Below are 21,929 nucleotides of genomic sequence, written 5' to 3'. Positions count from 1 at the left end.
AATGAAACAGTGGTAAGTTGAAAACCAACTGGCTTGACTCCCTCTGGTAATGATTGTCCTAAATCACACATCTATACAAGTAAATTTGGTTCATAGATTATATGATTGCTGTTACAAGATCTGATTTTTGTATACAAACAAGCCCTAGATTTATTTTTGTAAATGGAGAAAACAGATTATACCTTGGTAAAGTTATTACCTAATCTGAAAATGAAATTATTGGCCTTTCAAATCATACATGCAATTGTTGTAACACTGGCAAATTTGAACTACTGTTTAAAATGTTCGGAAACTTTAAAAATTGTTTAAAAGTTATTAACTCAGGGAATAACAAGGGCACATATATTCTCGCACACGTATCATTTTAAGTTGTTTTCTATAAGTAGTATCGCCTAGTTTTAAAATTTCATTCATATTATCAGATTTTAAAAAGATATGCAGTGTCTAGTACTACATTGTCTTAAGAGTAGTATTTCCTTGTGACACTAACATATGAAATAAATGAGTGGTTTAAGTTGTACAAGCCACAATAGAACCTCACAGTTCTGGAGAGTAAAACTTGAAATAAAATAGACTACATGTTTGATTTTTGTGTTTTGTTTTGTTTTAATTAAAGGCCATTCTCAGTTTTCTTTTTACAGGAATTATTGTTAGCAATAAAAAATAGTCTAATAGGTTAAATCAGATGGTCACAAAATTAAAAGTTTAATTTATCACATTGTTGAAGCTAGATATTTAGCCTGTTTTACCATAGTAAAAATGCTACCATGTCTCCCATGTGATTTGTGCTAATTTGGAAATTTAAATTAGTTGCTACTTGTTAATGAATGTTTAGAGATCAGTAGATTAAAGCTTCACATACTAACTTGTTCATAAACTGTAGTTAAGGCACCAATTTTGGAATGGTTATTTAGATAATATTTTCTATTACAGCTCTTACCTTTAAAATCCTTTTTTTTTAAAAATTGCTTTCTTTATGGAATTTGGCCTAAAGATCACTGAGCATTTATTACCGTTCAGATACCATATGTAAGGTAGAAAAATAAACTTATGTTAAGAAAAGTTGGACTTGATTTTTTAAAAGCATTTTGTCACTTATAATGTTACCATATGATTTTTCAAACTAAATATATTGTTTGATAATACAACAAAATGGTATGGCCAGTTACTTTCTAATAAAATGTGAATTCATTTATAAGCAAATTAAAAATTTAAATAATAGGATAGGTATAAAGTTCATTGTCATTTACTAATGTTAATAATCCTAACATATAGAGAGATATGTACTAGTATTAATTAAGCTATTGTTGCTGCCATATTAAGATTTATTTTAAAAATTGTTTTAAACTGTTAATATGACATTAACTTCTACAATTGGGAATTTTGAATAGAATATTTTGGCACTTAATATAGGGTTAAAAATATACTTCAGAAATTTAGAAATAGAAATTTATCAAATATTATAGTCAGAATTTTTACTATTAACTGCCTCTCATTTTGGATTCCAAGTAGGGTGTTTGATAGAAACATGTAAGTTGAAAAGTATTCTGTGCTCAAATATATTTGAGAGGGGCTGAGTTAAAGTTTAACATGTTTTGTTGTAGGATTATTCAAAAGCTTTCACGGTGTGAACCTTTAAGAGGGGAACAGAAAAATGCAATATTTCCTAAGTTTTATTCATAAACATCTTTTTCTTTTGACATCTATTAACATCTCTTTGAAGAGCATTCCTTTGTCTTCTGTGAGAGATAGCAGTTGTTACCACATTTGAAAATTGGCTATTTTGTTGTATTTACATGGTGATTTAAAAAATAGATTTGCCCCCCATGGGGCGCCTAGGTGGCTCAGTTGGTTAGGGTTCTGACTTCAGCTCATGTCATGATCTCACAACCTGTGAGTTAGAGCCCTGCATCGGGCTCTGTGCTGACAGCCCAGAGCCTGGAGCCTGCTTCAGATTCTGTGTCTCCCTCTCTCTCTGCCCCTCCCCTGCTCATGCTCTTTCTCTGTCTCAAAAATAAATAAAAACATTAAAAAAAAAAATTTAACAGATAGATTTGCCCCCTAAATATAAACAAGTTTGAGCTAGTTCCTATGTCTGTCTGTCTGTCTTTCTTTCTTTCTTTCTTCCTCTCTCTCTCTTTCTTTCTTTCTTTCTTTCTTTCTTTCTTTCTTTCTTTCTTTCTTTCTTTCTTTCTTTCTTTTTCTTCTTTCTGTCAAGATTTTAAGTAATCTCTACACCCAATGTGGGGCTCGAATTTACAAGCCCTAGATCATGAGTTGCATGCTCCAACACCTGAGCTAGCCATGTGCCCCATCCCATGTCTTTCTTTAACCCCAAATGCTGCTGTTATTACCTGGGTTTTTTAGGTTGACCAGAGAAGGGTGTTTGTTACAGGTATGTCCATATATAATCATGATAGTCTATCCACAGAATCAGAATCCTGAAAGATTCTATCAAATAACTCATCTGAAATAGTCTAGGAAGACTATGTAGAACAACTTGCAAAAAGTTGTGATACTCTTGAAGTGCCATAAAATTCATTGTGTATTCTTCTCTTTTGGTGAGATAAAGTTAGAGGTTTTTTATGTTTTTACATGCTAACACATTGTTCACGGGGCAAGAGCTAAGGGTGGTGTGCCTCCAGTTGTAAAAATGCAACATTTTTAAACAGTGTTTACTGACAAATTCGGGAAGTCAGGCTGTAAAATGACTGTTTTACTCTGAGTAAACCATTGAAAAAAAAGAGTGTAATATTAGAGATAACACAAACTTTTTGAAAACTACAGACTATAGTTAATGTGACATAGACAAAAAAGATTTTCAGAGTCATTGGGAATCAATAATCTAATCCTAGAATAATTCAGAAAATTTTACTATATTGAATTCTAAAACCAGATTTGCTAGCTGTTAAAATTGTATCACATATGGGTCTATATCAGGTATCATTACCAAATATTATTTGAGTAGTTAAAGACTTAAAAATTTGACTTGTATGAAAAAAAATGATTTAAACATGGTAAAGTACAAAATAAATATACATTTGAAGTAGGTTGTTTAGCATGTGCCAAATTACTGTACTTGTATACCTTTAGATGGAATATAGTATGAAAATTATTTTCAACTCTTACATTTTTTCTGAATGGAAATTCTTATTAATTATTTTATCATTTTTCTGTTATAAAGGACTTAAACAAGACCTCAGTATCAGTAATTTAAACACAGGAGAAATCTTTGTTTCTTCTTGAACCATTTTGACCTAATGAACAGATCTTGGTAAAAAAACTGAAAACCTACATTACATATCAAAGTACCTTTGTATAATGCTCATAATCCCAAAGCCATGAGTTTTTCCTCTGCATCCTAGAGCTCTACAACTGAAATATCTCAGATTTAGCTCCAAAATGTTCACATCAGTAATTCCATAAATAACTTGAGTTAATGGATCACCAAGAATAATTATTATAGTAAAATATCATTAAATTGGGCTTATTTTATAATTTGATGAAATTCAGATATTCTAAGTGATGTCAACTTATTTATGAGAAGTGACAGTCATGGATCAGCTAAAGTCATTTTCATTAAATGATATTTTCTTTGCTCATTTTGGTCTTGATAACCTATATTAATTTGGAGTCAATATATAGTTCATGAACTATCTGAATGTTTTAGGCAAGCTGAACTATCTCACAGAACAGAATGACGATGTTGGATATTCCTCTGTTAATATTGTAGTTTGTCAGGGTCTTTCTTCAGATGATGCCTCAAATCCCTTTTATATCTAAGTTATATATAAGTAGAAGTAAATTATGAATAGGGGCTCCTGGGCAGCTCAGTCGGTTGAGTGTCTGACTTTGGGTGAAGACAGGATTTCATGGTTTGTGAGTTTGAGCCCCACATTGGGCTTGCTGCTGTCAGTGCAGAGCCTGCTTTGGATCCTCTGTCCCCCTTCATCTGCCCGCCCCCCACTTCCACTCTCTCTGAAAAATAAATAAACTTAAAAAATAAAGTAAATTATGAATAATCATAGTACCAATGCCATTCTTCCAGTGCAGTAATGTTTACCTACCATGTTTTGTTTTCTCGTTTTAATGCATCTAAGATTGAAATGGCTGGGTTTTGTTTTGTTTCTTTTGTAGCTGTATCACACCCTTGACTCATATTGAACTTGGAAGCCAGGGCTTGATTCTGATGTTGATAGCTCAAGTTGGGGAAAAGGGCATCATTTTTGAGTGGGATAATGATAAGCTTAGTTTTCAGCCTTGTTTACAATTAGTTGCTGGTGGGATGTCCAAATAGAGATGTTATTAAGACAGAGATATGGGTCTGGACAGAAAATAAAAAGTCAAGTGTATGGAGAGATTTGTGATTTTCAGGTAATAATTAAAACTGTCAGAGGCTTTTGTACGAAGATGAAGCAGCTGTGGGAGGTGCTATTGCTTTTTCATACAAACTTGAAGCTATTCAGAGTATCTTTAGCCCCTTCATTAGTACATACTTTTCAATCTCACTGATAACTCAAAACCTTTAAGGGACAGTTTAGAGAATTAGTGAAATAATTAGTTTACATTTGTGTTTTTTGTATTATTAATTTCTAAGATTTATTAGCTTGTTAGCCCCTGAGATTCATAATATTGCAAAGAAAATAGTGGTATTCATTTTATATTTGTCATGCATCATCTTAGCTGTTTAGAGAATGTCCCATCATATATATTAAAATTAAATTATTAAAGTATATGTTCTATTTGAGCAGTGAATATATCTTGAACCATCTCCAGTTTAGGAGATTAACTGAAGGGTACTGGGAGATGGTAAGGTAACAAATACCATAAATTAAACATTTAATTTCTTTCATTTAGATACGCAAGATTGATAACTTGTTGCTTCCAGTGATGAGAACTGAGCTGCTGGGATTAGGGTGTGGGTGGTGGGTTGCTTCACTTTGTACTCTTTTGTGCTATTCATATTTGAACCATGCAATGATTTTACTTTGGGAACGGATAAAAGAAATTTAAATATTGAAAATTGCTTTATTTACTTCAGACATGAGATGGTATGATATGTTAGTATTGACACTGGAAGTTACAAGTCATGTTTTCAAATCCTAATTTCACCATTGCCTGGCCAGCTGTCATTAAGTGAGTCATTTCACCTTTTTGAATCACAATTTCCCATTTGAAAATGGAGATGACTGCCCTGTTTACTTCTCAGGGTAATTGTGAGTGTGTTCAGTAAACATACCTGTGAGGCACACACTCTCATAAGCACTGAGAAGGGGGCACATTTTCATTTGTATGGGCATCCACTATCAAGTGTAGAAGTAGACAAAATTTAACCTACTTTGATAAATCCTATATGCCATGAAGATCCATAGGAAGGATTTACAGTAGCAGCTTGGGAGTGGTAGGGAAGAAGTTCGAGTAGTCCTTCAGGAAGACAAGGACATTGTTGAGTTTAATTTTGAAGAATGAGTGAGCTGGGGGAAGAGGATAAAGAGGAAAGAAGGTATTCTAAGAACAAGCTCCAGCTCCAACTCCAGCTCATTTGATGCATGTTGGTGTGTAGCACATTTTTGTTTAAGACAAGACTGTAGCATGTTCTTCCTTCATTTTCCTGATCCCCAAAATTTTGACTATAGTAATTGGTTGAAATTTGGGGAAATCTCACTTGGGACTTTATAATGACCGCAAAAGTGAGGAATCCCTAAAACTCAACTAAATTTTTACTACACACATTTTACTGTATAGACCATAAGTATCAAATCATCAGATTCTGATGTTAGCCTTCAGTTCTTTCTTACTAAGGAGCTAGTGAGAATTCTTAATTAAGGGGCTAAGGCTCTCATTTGCAGTCCACTTGCATTTTCCCAAATGAGTAGATTTTTTTTCCCTGCGTGTCTCTTGGTATTTTTGTTCCCATATCCTTCTGTATTTCTTCTGTGTGCCTGGTGTCTCATTACTATACCTTTAGTTTACAAAAGCCTACAGTTCACTCTTTTATTTTGATTTCTATACACTGCTTTCTCCTGTTGTGTTTGGCAGAAAAACTTGCTTTACTTGTTAAGTCATGTATATAACTTCTTTTTCTAATCTTGAATATTTTTTCCCTCGTCACTGGGAAAGATACAGGTTTTAAATCCATTTGACAAGTTATTGAGCTCTAAGTTGTAAGTACATACAGTTTCCCTGGTGCCATATTGTTTCCTTTGTAGCACCATTAAACATCTTACCCCCATAATAGTTGATAGACTTTTACTGTTGAACTATCTAATACCCACTGTTCTGTAAGTTACGGTTTAGAGGCATTGATATTTTACTGTATAATATCCAGTATCCTGTAAATTATAGAAGTACTTTGTAAATTGAAAATATGATATTACTTATTATGGATATTAGCCTCCAGTAACCACCATGATTATTAAAAATAAGCACAAATGTTTAAATTTTTATAGATGTTTAAAGTGTGAAATAGAGACTTCCGCACAAAATTTATGTGGAGTATTTGTTAAAACAATAGAAAACATAAAATTGGGTATCATATAAGTAATTTCCTCTACCGTTTTCATGTTTATTTGTACTTGGGAAGAAGAAATGAGGTATCTCAATTTCTGAGTGATTTATCAGTTCAGAATGAATTAATCCAAAGTAAGAAAACATTATTTCATACCTGTAGAACAATCTTCTGCTATTAATGACTCTTTAACTTGAGATGCTTTTAGCTTCAGAGTAATAGAAAATCAAGCTATATGTGGCTTAAACAGTAAGGGTATTCATCATCTCATACAATAAAGAAATTGGAGGTAGAGTGTTTCAGAGTTGGTTAATTCAGTGGTTTAATACCATCATCAAAAACTCAAGTTCTCTAACATCCCAGAGTGACCTGTCCTTTTAGGCTGGATCTCCTCATGATCCCATAGTACTTGCCACAAGTGGCAGGTGTCACAGGTGATGATGTCTAGGGGAGAAAATGGAATTATATCTGCTTATAATGCATTTATGAAGAATGGCAACCTTCTCAGAAGCCCCCAACAGATGGCCTTTATGTAGCTATGGCCGCAAATGGATCACTTATACATGCCTAAGCTATCACTTGGCAGAGGGTATAATTGGATTCTTTCTTTTTAGAGGTTATGCCCTGCTGCTTGGATGATCATAAACAAAATTAGATTCTGTTGGCAAGTAAGAAGTGGCTGTTGGATAGGCAACCAATAATGCCTTTTGCAGTTGAGCCCATTTTAACTTTTTTTAAAATGTGTTCAAATGTTTAAACACATTTTAAAAAGTTATAAATAACTATAAGTTATAAATAGATCAGTGGAACAGAATAGAGAACCCAGAGGGGGACCCACAAATGTATGGTCAACTAATCTTTGACAAAGCAGGAAAGGGTGTCCAATGGAAAAAAGACTGCCTCTTTAGCAAATGACGCTGGGAAAATTGGGCAGCGACATGTAGAAGTATGAAACAGGACTACATTCTTATACCATACACAAAAATAAATTCAAGATAGATGAAACACCTAAATGTAAGACAAGAAACCATCATAATCGGAGAGAAAACAGGCAACAACCTCTTTGACCTTGGCCGCAGCAACTTCTTACTAGACACGTCTCCCAAAGCAAGGGAAATAAAAGCCAAAGTGAACTGTTGGGACCTCATCCAGATAAAAAGCTTTTGTACAGCACAGGAAACAGTCAACAAAACTAAAAGGCACCGATGGAATGCGAGAAGATATTTGCAAATGACATATCGGATAAAGGGTCAGTATCCAAAATCTGTAAAGAACTTGTCAAACTCAACACCCAAAAAACAAATAATCCAGTGAAGAAATGGGCAGAAGACAATAATAGACGCTTTTCCAAAGAAGATATCCAGATGACCAACAGACACATGAAAAGATGCTCAATATCACTCATCATCAGAGAAATACAAATCAAAACAATAATGAGATACCACCTCACACCTGTCAGAATGGCTAACTTTAACAACTCAGGAAACGAGATGCTGGTGAGGATGCAGAGAAAGGGGGACCCTTTTGCTCTGCTGGTGGGAATGCAGACTGGTGCAGCCACTCAGGAAAACAGTATGGAGGTTCCTTAAAAAATTAAAAATAGAACTACCCTATGACCCAGCAGTTGCACTACTAGGTATTTACCCAAAGAGTACAAAAATGCTGATTTGGAGGGGCACATGCACCCCAGTTTTGTAGTAGTGTTATCAACAATAGCCAAGTTATGGAAACAGCCCAAATGTCCATCCACTAACAAATGGATAAAGAAGATGTGGGGTGTGTGTGTGTGTGTGTGTGTATGTATATATATATATATGTATGTATATATATATATATGTATGTATATATGTATATATACACACACACACACATACATACATACATACATACACACAGTGGAAAACTACACAATGATCAAAAAGAATGAAATCCTGCCATTTGCAACAACGTGGATGGAACTAGAGTGTATTATGCTTTGTGAAATAAGTCAGTCAGAGAAAGACAAATATCAGATGATTTCACTCATGTGGAATTTAAGAAATACCACAGATGAACATAGGGAAAGGAAAAGAAAAATAAGATAAAGACAGAGTAAGAGACTCTTAAATACAGAGAACAATCTGAGGGTTCCTGGACGTGGGTGAGGGGGATAGGCTAAATGGGTGAAGGACATTAAGGAGGCCATTTGTTGGGATGAGCATTGGGTGTTACATGTAAGTTATCAATCACTGGGTTCTACCCCTGAAACCAATACTACACTATATGTTAACTAACTTGAATTTAAATAAATTTAAAAACAAATAAAAATGTACAAGTAGTAGCGAAGACTAACAACTTTGAAATAAAACAGTTCTGGGACACTTAACAGCTATGAGAACTTGGACAAGCTCTGTGAATTGCAGTTTAGTTGTTACTAAAATGTAAATAATAATGGTACCTATTTTATAAGGTTGTTTTGAGGATTAAATGACATAATGCATGCAGCACGCTTTGACATAGTATCTGGTCCGTAGTAAATGATCACTGTGTGTTAACAGCTTTTATTATCCTATTTTAATTTTAGCTTATCTTGAATGATTAAAGCTTTTGCCTAAATCTGTTTTATATTTTGTGGTATTCCATTGTTGTAACTATCTCTTCTTGAGTTGTAACTGTTGAACTTTTCCATAGGGCTAGTTTTGGGAGAAGCAGATTTGATGATGGCCATTGGAAATGCTAAAACATCAAAAGTCCTTCATCCAACCTAACTTCTTTTATAAACATTGCTGTGTTTCGTTAGCTTAATTTTCATTAATATTATCATTTTTCTCAAAGTTACACAAAATAATGTAGCTTGTATTTTATTCGTTTCTGAAATATTGATCCTGGTTCAGTTCTCATGAAAGCTAAAGACTTTAAAAACACTGTAAGGATGGGGCGCCTGGGTGGCGCAGTCGGTTAAGCGTCCGACTTCAGCCAGGTCACGATCTCGCGGTCCGGGAGTTCGAGCCCCGCGTCAGGCTCTGGGCTGATGGCTCGGAGCCTGGAGCCTGTTTCCGATTCTGTGTCTCCCTCTCTCTCTGCCCCTCCCCCGTTCATGCTCTGTCTCTCTCTGTCCCAAAAATAAATAAACGTTGAAAAAAAAAATTTTTTTTTAAAACATTGTAAGGAGAGATAATGAACAAGAGACTGTAAAATGGGGATGATACTTAAATAGAACTGTAAGTGTTCAATGTAATAAAGTACTTAAAGCTCTGTTCATATTAGGCCCTTGATAAAAGTTTCTTTTATTCCTTATGTCTCATACAATAAACCTCTCAAAAGATTATTTGTTCCTTCAGAAACAGGAGAGCTTGTTACTAGTTATGTCAGTAGAGGAGAACTATATCACTCAGGAAAAAGGAAATCATGCTAGGGATCTCAAACAGGCATTTAATACAGGAAATTGATTACACAGGTGTAATCATTTTTATGAAAGTTTTCTTTAACTTTTATGAAATGCTAAAGTTTCATTGGCTGGTCAAGGGTCATCATAGCCATCACTTACATCATGGTTTTTATGGGAAAAAAATAGACATTCCTTAGCTTTTATTTATTTTTTTTTAATTTTTTTATTATATGAAATTTATTGTCAAATTAGTTTCCATACAACACCCAGTGCTCATCCCAAAAGATGCCCTCTTCAATGCCCATCACCTACTCCTTAGCTTTTAAACAAACATTAAAAATATGATTGAATAGACAAGTGGGGAAAGATAGATTTTTGCTGATAGGTTTATTTTAAAAGTTGAAAATGAATAAATTATATATCATTTTAACTATAGTAAATATCATAGTATTACATTTATTTTTCAGTGGTTCTTGTGCTGCCCAAAGGAGATTATTCTTACAAATATAAGTTAAATTAATTTTCTTTTTCAGTAATTGCTTCATATTGCAACCATAACACCGTGGTGGGGGAAGAATTTTCCTGTAGTTTCCAATTGTCTTTTTTTTTTTTTTTTCAATTGAAAAGAGGCAAAAAATATGACTTCTCTTCTATCTTCTAACTCCTTGTATCTGTTCCTTAGAATCTATTCCAGGGGCACCTGGGTGACACAGTCTGTTTAGCATCCAACTCTTATTTTCAGTTCAGATCATGATCTCACAATTCATGGGTTTGAGTCCTGCATCAGCTCCATGCTGACAATGTGTAGCCTGCTTGGGATTCTCTTTTCCCCTCTCTCTCTCTGCCCCTCCCATGCTAACTCTCTCTGTCTCTCTCTCAAAAATAAGTAAATAAACTTTTAAAAAGTAAAATTAAAAAATAATCTATTCCATTCCTCTAATTCTTGAAGATGCTGTTGTAAGATTCCACACTAAGATTCTTATTTAGACTCTTTTCCAGGCCTATAGCACAATTTCAATCCTGGGATATTTTTTTTCTTTACTAGACTGTTGCATTTATATTTACCACGAGTTTTTTCTTGATTTTCATCTTCAGTTTGCTGGAGTATACTCTTTAGTAAATTTCTCAGAAATGGAGCATTATTAATACTTCCTGAATTTTTATAGAAGTAAAAAATATTCCCCTGGCCTATAACCTATTTCATCACCTATCCAAATGACTTCTTGCCTTTTTCAGATCTTAATTCACATATGCTTTTCTCGAAGAGGCCTTCTCTGACCATCCTATTTTAAATTGCAAATCCCACGTATTACCAATCCTTCTTTACTGCTTTTTCTCTTAAAGCACTTATCACATTCTAACACACTATACAATTTGCTTATTTATTTCTTTCCCACTAAAAAGTGCCATAGGGCAGAGATTTTTGTAGTTTTGTTCACTAACTACATCCTTGGTACCTAAAATCATGCCTGGCACATAGGAAACCCTCAGTAAATAATTGCTAAATGAGTCAGTGAATTTTTCCCTTATTATTACAGTTATAAATCCAATTTACAAATCATTGTCTCTGAGAACTTGAAGAGATTGGTCCATTGTCTTCTGGTACCTGGTATTATTAATGTGAAATATGTCAATCTTATTTTTTCTCTTTAAAAGTTTTCTTTTTCTTGGATCTCTGGAAACTTTCATTAGTGTATATAAGATGTGGTTTTTTTCATTGATTCTAGTTGGCACTTGTCTTTAAGGTTATTGTTTTTTTCCAGCTCTGGAAATTTTTATTTAAAAAATAATTTCTGGGGGCTCCTGGGTGGCTCAGTCAGTTAAGCAACCAACTTCGGCTCAGGTCATGATCTCACGGTCCGTGAATTCGAGCCCCACGTCAGGCTCTCTGCTGACAGCTCAGAGCCTGGAGCCTGCTTCAGATTTGGTGTCCCTCCTCTCTGCGCCCCTCTCCAACTCATGCTGTCTCTCGCTCTGTCTCTCAAAAATAAATAAATGTGAAAAAAAATTTTTTAATCTTATCCTGCTTTTTTTCTGTACTATCTACAATTCCTATTGATTATCAGATTTATCTTCTTTTCCCTGAATGTGCCATTTTCCATATTTTTCTCGTTAACTTTTTATCTCTTTGTTAAACAGTGAAATCTGGCATACTATTTTTTCTGACTAAAAGGAAATAACATCAAGGCTAAAATAGGATAGATTGATATAATATTTGTATTTTGTTTATTATTACTAATAATGAATGGCAAAGGTGGCTTATCACACCAGTAAAAAAGGAACTATTCATTAGTAAATGATCACTTATCATTTATTGGAAAAGGACTTGGTCTAATTTCTTATCAGGCACTATATATTTTAAATACTACGCAGTAAAATACAATACATACTATAGAATTATGAGTAGGGATGTTCATTACAGTATTATTTATAATATGGGAATGGCCTAAGTATCCAATAAAATAATACTTTATTAAGCTCTCCTACTGGTACTATGAAATGGTTTGTAGCCACTAACAGCTACATTTTTAAAAAAATGTTAAGTAATATTGAAAATGATACACTGAGCATAGCATGAGGTAGAAACTTGTTGAATCATTAATGTTGTATACCTGAAAATAATGTAACAATGTGTGTCAACTGTACTTCAGTAAAAAAGAAAGACAATGATACATTTTTCCAATTATTTATATACACGCACATATGAATTTTTACACATATGTGTTTGAAAGAAAAGGACTATGGGAAGTATTAAAAATGTTAACATAGGGGCACCTAGGTGGCTTAGTTTGTTTGTTAAGTGTCCAGCTCTTGGTTTCTGCTCAGGTCATGATTCCATGGTTCCTGGGTTTGAGCCCCACATTGGGCTTTGTGCGGACAACAACGAGCCTGCTTGTCTATCTCTTTCTCTCTGCCCTTCCCGTTTGTGTGCACTCTTCTCTCAAAATAAATATATTTTTTTAATGTTAATACAGTTCCATAATCCCTTATATGAAACACTTGGGCCCATATGTATTTCTGCATTCCAAATTTTTTTAGATTTTTGAACAGTAACAGGTTTTCATAACATCTGAAGAAGTACTCTATAATCAAACATGTTAATATTTCTGCAGTGAAACATGGGACTATTCACATTAAGTAGGATACATAACGTTTATAATTTCATGTCAGTTGAGGTTATATTTTGCTGCCAAATCAATTTGTGCCAAGCTTAATTTTTAAATTTCCTTTTTTAAAAATGTTTTTGGATTTTGGAATTGTGTGCATTTTGGATCAATAGTTATTTAAGCAATGAGACTATGAATATTTTTTTAATTTTAATTTTTTATAATTTTTCATGTATTTCTGTATAAGACCGTATAATTATTTACAGAAAAATATTTTAGTAACAAGTTTAAAAACTGTGAATATATACTTGAGTTAAGCTTTATTACTAAATCTTAGCCTTCCCCCAAAGGAAGGGAATAGAATCAGAAGATATTCACTCAGTGATTTAGCAAATACTTACCCAGTGTCTATTATTTTAATAAACATAGATAGCCTTATAAACTATCAGGAAAGTTAATATTTCAAACTATGATATAATACCATTTCACATTCTTCTTATTGTCAGAAACTTAATAATTCTGACAATTCCAGTTGTTGATCAGGATGCCAAGGAGCACTAGGATATTTCATACAGTGCAATGTGGGTATCAATTGATACAACTACTTTGGAAAGCAATTTGATACTATCTAGTGAAGTTAATTAAACTTATATATGCTGTATCATGTCATGTGACTTTTCATTAATACATTGATTTATACTGTCTGGGAGTGGAACCTTTTCAACTTCTCCTGCTGCATCTTGCCCCCTGACACTTTATTCACTGTAATTTTATATGTGAGCATTACTAGGTTTCTGTGATTTTTTTTTTTTCTTTTTCCAGGGCAATACATTGCTCTTCAATAACTTGCTTCCTGAGCCTTTTCACGAAATAGGGCTTTTTTTTTTTTAATTTTATTTTTTTATTTTTAAAAATTTACATCCAAGTTAGCATATACTGCAACAATGATTTCAGGACTAGATTCCTTAGTGCCCCTTACCCATTTAGTCCATCCCCCCTTCCACAACCCCTCCTGTAACCCTCAGTTTGTTCTCCATAGTTATGAGTCTCTTCTGTTTTGTCCCCCTCCCTGTTTTTATATTATTTTTGTTTTCCTTCCCTTATGTTCATCTGTTTTGTCTCTTAAAGTCCTCACATGAGTGAAGTCATATGATTTTTGTCTTTCTCTGACTAATTTCACTTAGCATAATACCCTCCAGTTCCATCTACGTAGTTGCAAATGGCAAGATGTCATTCTTTTTGACTGCCGAGTAACACTCCATTGTATGTACGTATGTATGTATATATATACACCACATTTTCTTTATGCATTCATCCATCAGTGGACATTTGGGCTCTTTCCATACTTTGGCTATTGTTGATAGTGCTGCTATAAACATGGGGGTGCATGTGTCCCTTCAAAACAGCACACCTGTATCGCGTGGATAAATGCCTAGTAGTGCAATTGCTGGGTCGTAGGGTAGTTCTATTTTTAGTTTTTTGAGGAACCTCCATACTGTTTTCCAGAGTGGCTGCACCAGCTTGCATTCCCACCAACAATGCAAAAGAGATCCTTTTTCTCTGCATCTTTGCCAACATCTGTTGTTGCCTGAGTTAATGTTAGCCATTCTGACAGGTGTAAGGCGGTACAAAATAGGGCTTTTTAAACAAAAACTTTACTTTTTTTTTTTGTTTTGATATGCCAATAGCCATGCAAATATTCAGCACCTTTACTTGTCAAATGTAGTATGGAATTAAGAGTCTCTTCCATTTTGCTGGGGTTGTTGCGCTATTTTCTGTAACAAGCACAATGGAATAGGATGACTTGGATTACCGACCAAAATCATCTGTGGGCCTAGGCATGGAATCTATCTCTTTTATTGCATACTTTCTCAAAAATCATATTTTTCTTATTTCTCAAGTTTGTGAATCACTTTTGTTAGCTTTAGGATTGTTTTGTATATCTCTTTAAGTTGAAAATGTTAAAAGGCAATAGTGAGATTTGTATATTCAGCTTTTTATTCATTTAACAAACATTGAGTGCTTACTATGTATACAGGTCAAGAATTTCTCTTAATCCCATCTTCCAGGAACATAAGACCTAGCTAACAAACTGGCTTCAGTGTTGTGTGGTAAACGCTAAGATAGTTAAAGGTTGGATGGAATTAAGTAGCGGTCTTCTAAGTCAGCAACCCTTTTTTGTAAAGGAACAGATAGTATATATTTTAGGCTATGTGGGCCATACAGTTCTATCACAACTACTCATCTCCGCTGTCATTGCATGAAAGTAGTCAGTCACAGGAGATACATAGATGAATGAGTGTGGATGGACACTGAAATTTGAATTCCATATGATTTTTACATTTTTACATGTTGCAAAATAATTTTTTAACCATTTAAAATATGAAATTTAATATTACAAATATTTTTTAAACCTTTAAAAATCATTCATACCCCTCAGACAATACTAAAACAAGTGGCAGGCCAAATTTGGCTCATTGGCCATAGTTTGCCAACCCTTGTTCTGAGACTTTGAATTACAGGATGTTAATTGAATATGCCTCTTTCTGTTAGTCCATTCCATGTCAGCTACTTTCATTTAGGAGAGTTTAGTAACCTAGGTTAGGATACTATCAGTATCCTTGATATTCTGAATAATAATCATGATGCTATAAAAATAATAAAAATAGTAGTAGCACTATTGCTATTGATATCACATTGATGCATTGATGATATGTAAGTTACTCCAGCAAAGATGACAAACTAATTTGCTTATAGGGACCAGGTGTTAGACCTGAATGGGAAACAGGAAGTTGTGTGAACTGGGGCAAAGTGAAAAGCATATGTCTCATGTAAAAAAAACCAGTAGCCACTGCTTAGCTCCCATCCAATATAGGGAAAGCAGCCCCAATGTTCCCTGATGAAAAACATTCAAGAGAAATCCAGACTTATATGTAAGTTAAATTATGTCTCCTAGTTGTTTAATATGGCAACAAATCTGTTTTTGTTTTTTTAATTCTTTTTAACATTGTGAATCAAAAGCATCTTTAGGAGTGATTTGAGCAGACTGGCAACTAACTTGCCATCTCTGTCCCAGCAAGTTTCTTTAACTGTTTAAAAGGAGCTCCTACAGAAGTTTCTGTAGTGATAGCCATTAATGATTTTATTTTGAAATCTTTGATCTCAGAGGATGTTTTATCTCAATACTGAAAACTGTTAAAGCAGTTTTAAACTATAAGTCAATGCACATTTCTATACTGGATGTTCACATGTTCAACTGTCACAATTCTAAGCTTGAATGTATCCAGTGAATACATACTTGTAGAGGATTTTGTGATCTTAGCAAGTTCTTTTTTCTTTTCTTTTTGTAAACAGCTTTATTGAGATATAATTTACACATACAAATCATCCATGTAAAGTATACTGTTTATTTGGTTTTAGTATGTTCATAGAGTTGTACAACTGTCCCCACAGTTATTTTTAGAACATTTCATCACCTGAAAAAATAAACCCCTGACCCTTTAGCAATTAAATTAGACTCCCAGTTCTTCCCTCATCCTTTCTAGTCCTAGTCAACTACTAATCTGTCTCCACAGACTCGCCTATTCCAGATATATCTTGTATATAGAATCGTATAAATATGTGGGCTTTTCTGTCTGGCTACTTTGACTTAGCATGTTTTCAAGGTTCATCCGTGTTACAGCATAAATCAGTACTCCATTTCTTTTTATTGTTAAATATTATTCCAGTGTATGGGTATATCATATTTTATTTGTCCATTCATCATTTGATAGACTCTTGAGTTGTTTTCACATTTTGCCTGTTATGCATAATGGTACAGTGAACATTCATGTACAAGTTTTTATGTGGACATATGTTTTCTTTTCTCTTGGGTAGACACTTAGGAATGGAATTACTGATACATATGGTAACTCTGTGTTTAACTTTTTGAGGAATGGCCAAACTTCCAAAGCAGCTGCACCAATTTGCATTCCTACCATTAGGATTTGACGGTTTCAATTTTTCCACATGCCTTGTCAGCAACACTTGTTATTATCTGACTTTTTTTTCTTCCTTTTTAATTATAATCATCTTAATGAATATGAAGTGATATCTTACTGTGATTTTGATGTACATTTCCCTGAAGACTAATGATGTTGATCATCTTTTCATGTGTTTATTGGGCATTTGTATACTATGCAGATTCCCTTTACTGATTTTTTTCATTGGGTTATTTGTCTTTTTATTATTGAATTGTAAGAGTTCTTATATATTCTGGATACAAATTTACCCAATATATTATTTCCACATACTTTCTCCCATTCTCTTGTCTTTCTCACTTAACTAATAGTGTTCTTCAGAGCACAAAAGTTTTTGATTTTGACAAAAGCCAATTTTTTTTTCTGTTTCTTGTGGTTTTGGTGTTATATCTAGAAAGTCACAAGGTTATCAAGGTTTACCCCTAAAAAAAAAAGATTTATCCCTGATGTTTTTTTCTAAAAGTTACATAATTTTAGCCTTTTAGATCTTTGATCTATTTTGAATTAATTTTTGTATATGATTGAATTAATTTTTGTATATGATTGAATAGATTTTGAATTAATTTTTGTATATGATTGGTGTAAGGTGAGGAGTTGGGGTAGAAGTCACAGGCTTTAACCTCAAAAATCAAACCAGATAAAATATCTGAAAATAATAATAAGTAAATATGTAAATAAGTGGCAGGAGATACATGAAACAAGACTGTCAGAATATTAATTGTGAAAGCTCAGTGAAGAATACATGGGATTTGTTATGCTATTTTCTCTAGATTTTTTGTTTGAAAATATCCATAACGTTTTTCTAAATACCAATTTATTATAGTTTATTACCACTGTTAATTGTACTGGCCGATTATCTGTATCCTTAGTAGGTATTGGACTGTTAGTTATTAGATGGCCCTTAGTACAAGTTTGGTTATAACTATGAAAATCTTATTTACAGTAAGAAAAACTGTAAAATGAAGACAAATTAAGCTAAAACTTTAATTTCAAGTTCTCTTAATTCTTGATTTACCCAAAACTTTTATTCTACTTAGAATTTTATGAACAGTATGTTTAAATGTGTTGTATACAAATTTGTGTAGTTTACAGATACCTACATTGTACTTCTCAAAACTTGTGTTGAGGAACAGCTGTTTTGGAGAATGCTGAGTGGGGAAAAAGTCTTTTTTTTTTTTTTTTTTTTTTTTTTTGTTGCCCCAAGTAAGCTTGCAGTTGAACAAAGTTAAACTGATTTCCTTACTGCAAGACTTCTTAGGACCTTTTAACATGCAAATACATATCCTAAATCTGTAAAAATTGGCAAACTGTTTTTTAAGCTTATTTGACCATTCACATACCATGGAGTAGTTTGGAAAACACTGGACTACGTATTTAAGATCATGTTATTGTCATATTTAGATAATTAAATAGTTTAAGTTATTAGTTGATTATCACTATCCTAATGATTTTCATTTCTTAAAGTTTCTCCTTATGTCCATCCTTTTCTATTGCTGTTACTTCTTTTTGTAGTTTCCTGTCATTTATTTATTTGTCTAACTACTGAAAGTGACCAGATTTTGAAATTGCTGTTTCTCTGTGAGTATGGGTTTGTAACAATAATGGAAAATATTTTCAGTTAATTATGCTGTTAAGTATAACAAATTATGACTTTATATTTGTACTTGTTATTTTAACTAGTACAAGTTTTTGCAAAACTTGCAAAAGAGCCATGTTTAGAGAATTGAAACTATTAAATGTATTTAGGTGTCTTTCTAATTGAATTTTGCTTTATTCCAGAAAACTTAGAAAATATTGGTAAAGGAATAGCTAGCAAACTTTAAAATTATTCAAAATTGAAAAAACTGGTGAACTTTGATCCAAATCAGGAAAGATGGCACCATTACGATGGAGAAGCATAGGAGGATGATGAACATTAGCCTAAGGGTGATATTCAGTGTCAGATCTCTAAATGAGGCCAGTGAACACCACTGACTGTTGGCATTTTATATGCACTAGTGAATGAGTGAAGGACTATAATAATGGTAGCTCACTACTTACTATTGCGTTTGTATTAATATTCAGCTATAGGAATGTTTTGAAAATCAAGTGAAGAATAAACTCAAAGGTAAAAGCCCCCCCCCCCCAAAAAATTTAGCTCTCATCTGACTTCGCCTACCCCAAATCATTAGTGCTTTACTTCTCAGGTAACCACAAATAGTACTTTCCCAAGTGTCCTTTATTATTTGTTTCTTGAGTATCGTCTGTTGTTTGTTAATATTCATTGTAACATAAAATTTTGTATTTTGTATCTATTTTGTACCTTAGTTTTTTCACTTTGAAGTACTTCAGAACAAGGGTATGAAGGTCATAGAATACTCTACTGTAAATATTGTTATCATTTTATTATATTTTCTTTTTGTTCTATCATGAACACGAGATCATGAAAGACCAGATGAACCTTGCTTACACACCTCAAAATTCCAAACTGGACCGTTTTTAGTCTTTTAATATTTAATTTGTAGTTTATATGGTGATGTAAATCCAAATTTAAAATCTGATTTAAAAGGACAAAATATTTTTTTTTAGATTTCTGAACTTATATTAAGACCTATTAGAATATGAAAATTAAATATTTTGAAATACACTTAAAAATTTTCATTGCAAATGATTAAACAAGAGCCATGTTCTAATAATGATTTTTAAATTCCATCCCATCAACATATATGTAGAAATAAGTAAGCAAACCAGATGGAGAAAGCTGCTTTTAATATGTATGGTCTGTGAAAGCTTTTTATTCTACTTTAGATATTGTGTATATCAGAATATTACTGTTTTCTTGAACTACATTTTTGTTTTATATTAAAACTTTTATTAATCAGGATTACAAGAGATTGAGCTATTATGGTTAATTGCATTTTGGTTATCTGAGGAATAATCAGTGGAACTTTGTATTTCTCTATTCCAATTTATTGTTGAAAATCTCCTGATTTATTGATAAAGATCAATACCTTTTCTTGCTTTAGTAAGTAAATATGTGTTTCCACTATTTGTCTATAAGAGAACCATGTCTAAACGATCTACCCCAGTCCCTCACACAAGGAATGTCAGGGATAAGATCAAATGCACAGTAAACGATTGTTAAATAAGTTTATTGTTGTCTTTCTTTGTTTTGGATTTGGAATGCAATATACTGATTTTTTCCCAGTAATCTGAGCTTTTTCCATTATGTTGTTTCAAGTACGTGTATAAAAGTTTGGAAAACATATAATTAATAATAAAGCTAGACAGAAATACTAGTAATAATAATTTTGAGTGTGTTTTTACATTGTAAATACAATTATTATAGTGAAATATGTTTTTAATTAAAAATTTAAGAGTTTTATGTTTTGAAGTTTGCAACTGCTTTAGAGAGGTATAGAATATCATGGGCCTGAGGATCAGACGTATTACATATATGGCTAAAGTATTTTTCTTTCCTTCCTCTCCTCCTCCCCATCTAGTACACATACTTTGCTATTTTAAGCATGTTTTATATTTACATAGTTTCTTTGTTTCCTGTGATCTGTTTGCTAGAGAGAAAGTTAATTCTTGGAAACATTTCTGATTTATTTATAGACTGGTCAAAGAAAAAATGATGTATGAAAAGGAAGCAAAACAACAAGAAGAAAAGATTGAAAAAATGAAAGCTGAAGATGGTGAAAATTATGCCATTAAAAAGCAGGTAAAACTGAATCTTTGGGGTACCTGGGTGGCTCAGTCAACTAAGCATCAGACTCTTAGTTTCAGCTCAGGCTCAGGTCATGATCTCATAGTTTGTGGCTTCGAGTCCTGCATTGGGCTGTGCACTTCCAGTGCAGAGCCTGCTTGGGATTCTCTCTCTTTCTCGCTCGCTCGCTCTCTCTCTGTCTCAAAAATAAATAAATAAACCTTCATACACACACACACACACACACACATACACACATACATACATATATATATGACCTAATCTTATATTAAATATACTTGTATATTTAAATTTACAAATATTTTTGTAAATATTTTGACTTGAAGACCACGAAAATAAATATATATGTTACCCTTTTTAGTGGCTTCTCCTCATTTTCCCCATGACAAATTTCAGTTTCCTTAGTACTGCATACAAGGTTCTTCTTGATTTGAGTGCCTGCCTATCCACCCTTATCTCTTGCCATTCCCTCCCTGGACCTTCTCATTTCCTGATCACGCTCTTTTCCTTTGCCACAGACATACTGCATATGTGTGAGATGTTCTTCCCACTTCTCCTACCTACCTTCTCCTTATAAATTCGTGTTTATCCTTTAAACATCCCCTACACTCTACCTAAAGATGGAAATAGGTGCTCCTCCTCTGTTGTCCCATAACAGCTTATTTATTCTCATCATAGCATTTTTTTTCAAATTTTTATTTAAATTCAAGTTAGTTAACATACTCTGTAATGATGATTTCAGGAGTAGAATTTAGTGATTCATCACTTACATAAAACACCCAGTGCTCATCCCAACAAGTGACCTCCTTAATGCCCATCACCCATTTAGCCCTTCCCCCCACCCACCTCCCTCCATCACACCTCAGTTTGATCTCTATTCTTAAGAGTCTCTTGTGGTTTGTTTCCCACTCTCTTTTTTCCCCCTTCCCATCTGTCCATCTGTTTTGTTAAATTCCACATATAAGTGAAATCATGTGGTATTTATCTTTCTCTGACTGACTTATTTCACTTACGATGAAACACTCAAGCTCCATCCACATCACTGCAAATCCATCATAGCATCATAGCATAGTTGACACTTGTTTCGTAAATCCTTGAGAAAATAGAAGCTATTGGGGACTTTCTCTTTTTCCCATGACAAAATCTTTCAACCTATCTGCATCTGTACCTGTACTACCTTCCTTCCTATTAGAATGGATTATATTACCTAACCCTTGTT

At 33.4% G+C, this 21,929-nt stretch overlaps 1 protein-coding gene across 1 annotated transcript in view; it reads left to right on the top strand.

The window, feature by feature from the left end:
• Positions 1 to 21,929, top strand: part of TBCA (tubulin folding cofactor A) — a 76,104-nt gene that overhangs the window by 39,577 nt on the left and 14,598 nt on the right. Inside the window, exon 2 of the mRNA XM_027039522.2 lies at positions 20,599 to 20,704. Coding sequence (XP_026895323.1) covers positions 20,599 to 20,704 — 106 coding nt within the window. The remainder of the gene's footprint in view (positions 1 to 20,598; positions 20,705 to 21,929) is intronic.

The sequence above is a fragment of the Acinonyx jubatus genome, chromosome A1 (genome assembly GCF_027475565.1).
Source record: "Acinonyx jubatus isolate Ajub_Pintada_27869175 chromosome A1, VMU_Ajub_asm_v1.0, whole genome shotgun sequence".
NCBI classification, from domain to species: domain Eukaryota; kingdom Metazoa; phylum Chordata; class Mammalia; order Carnivora; family Felidae; genus Acinonyx; species Acinonyx jubatus.
The sequence above is the reverse complement of the archived record's forward strand: the minus strand, read 5'-3'. Positions and strand labels throughout refer to the sequence as shown.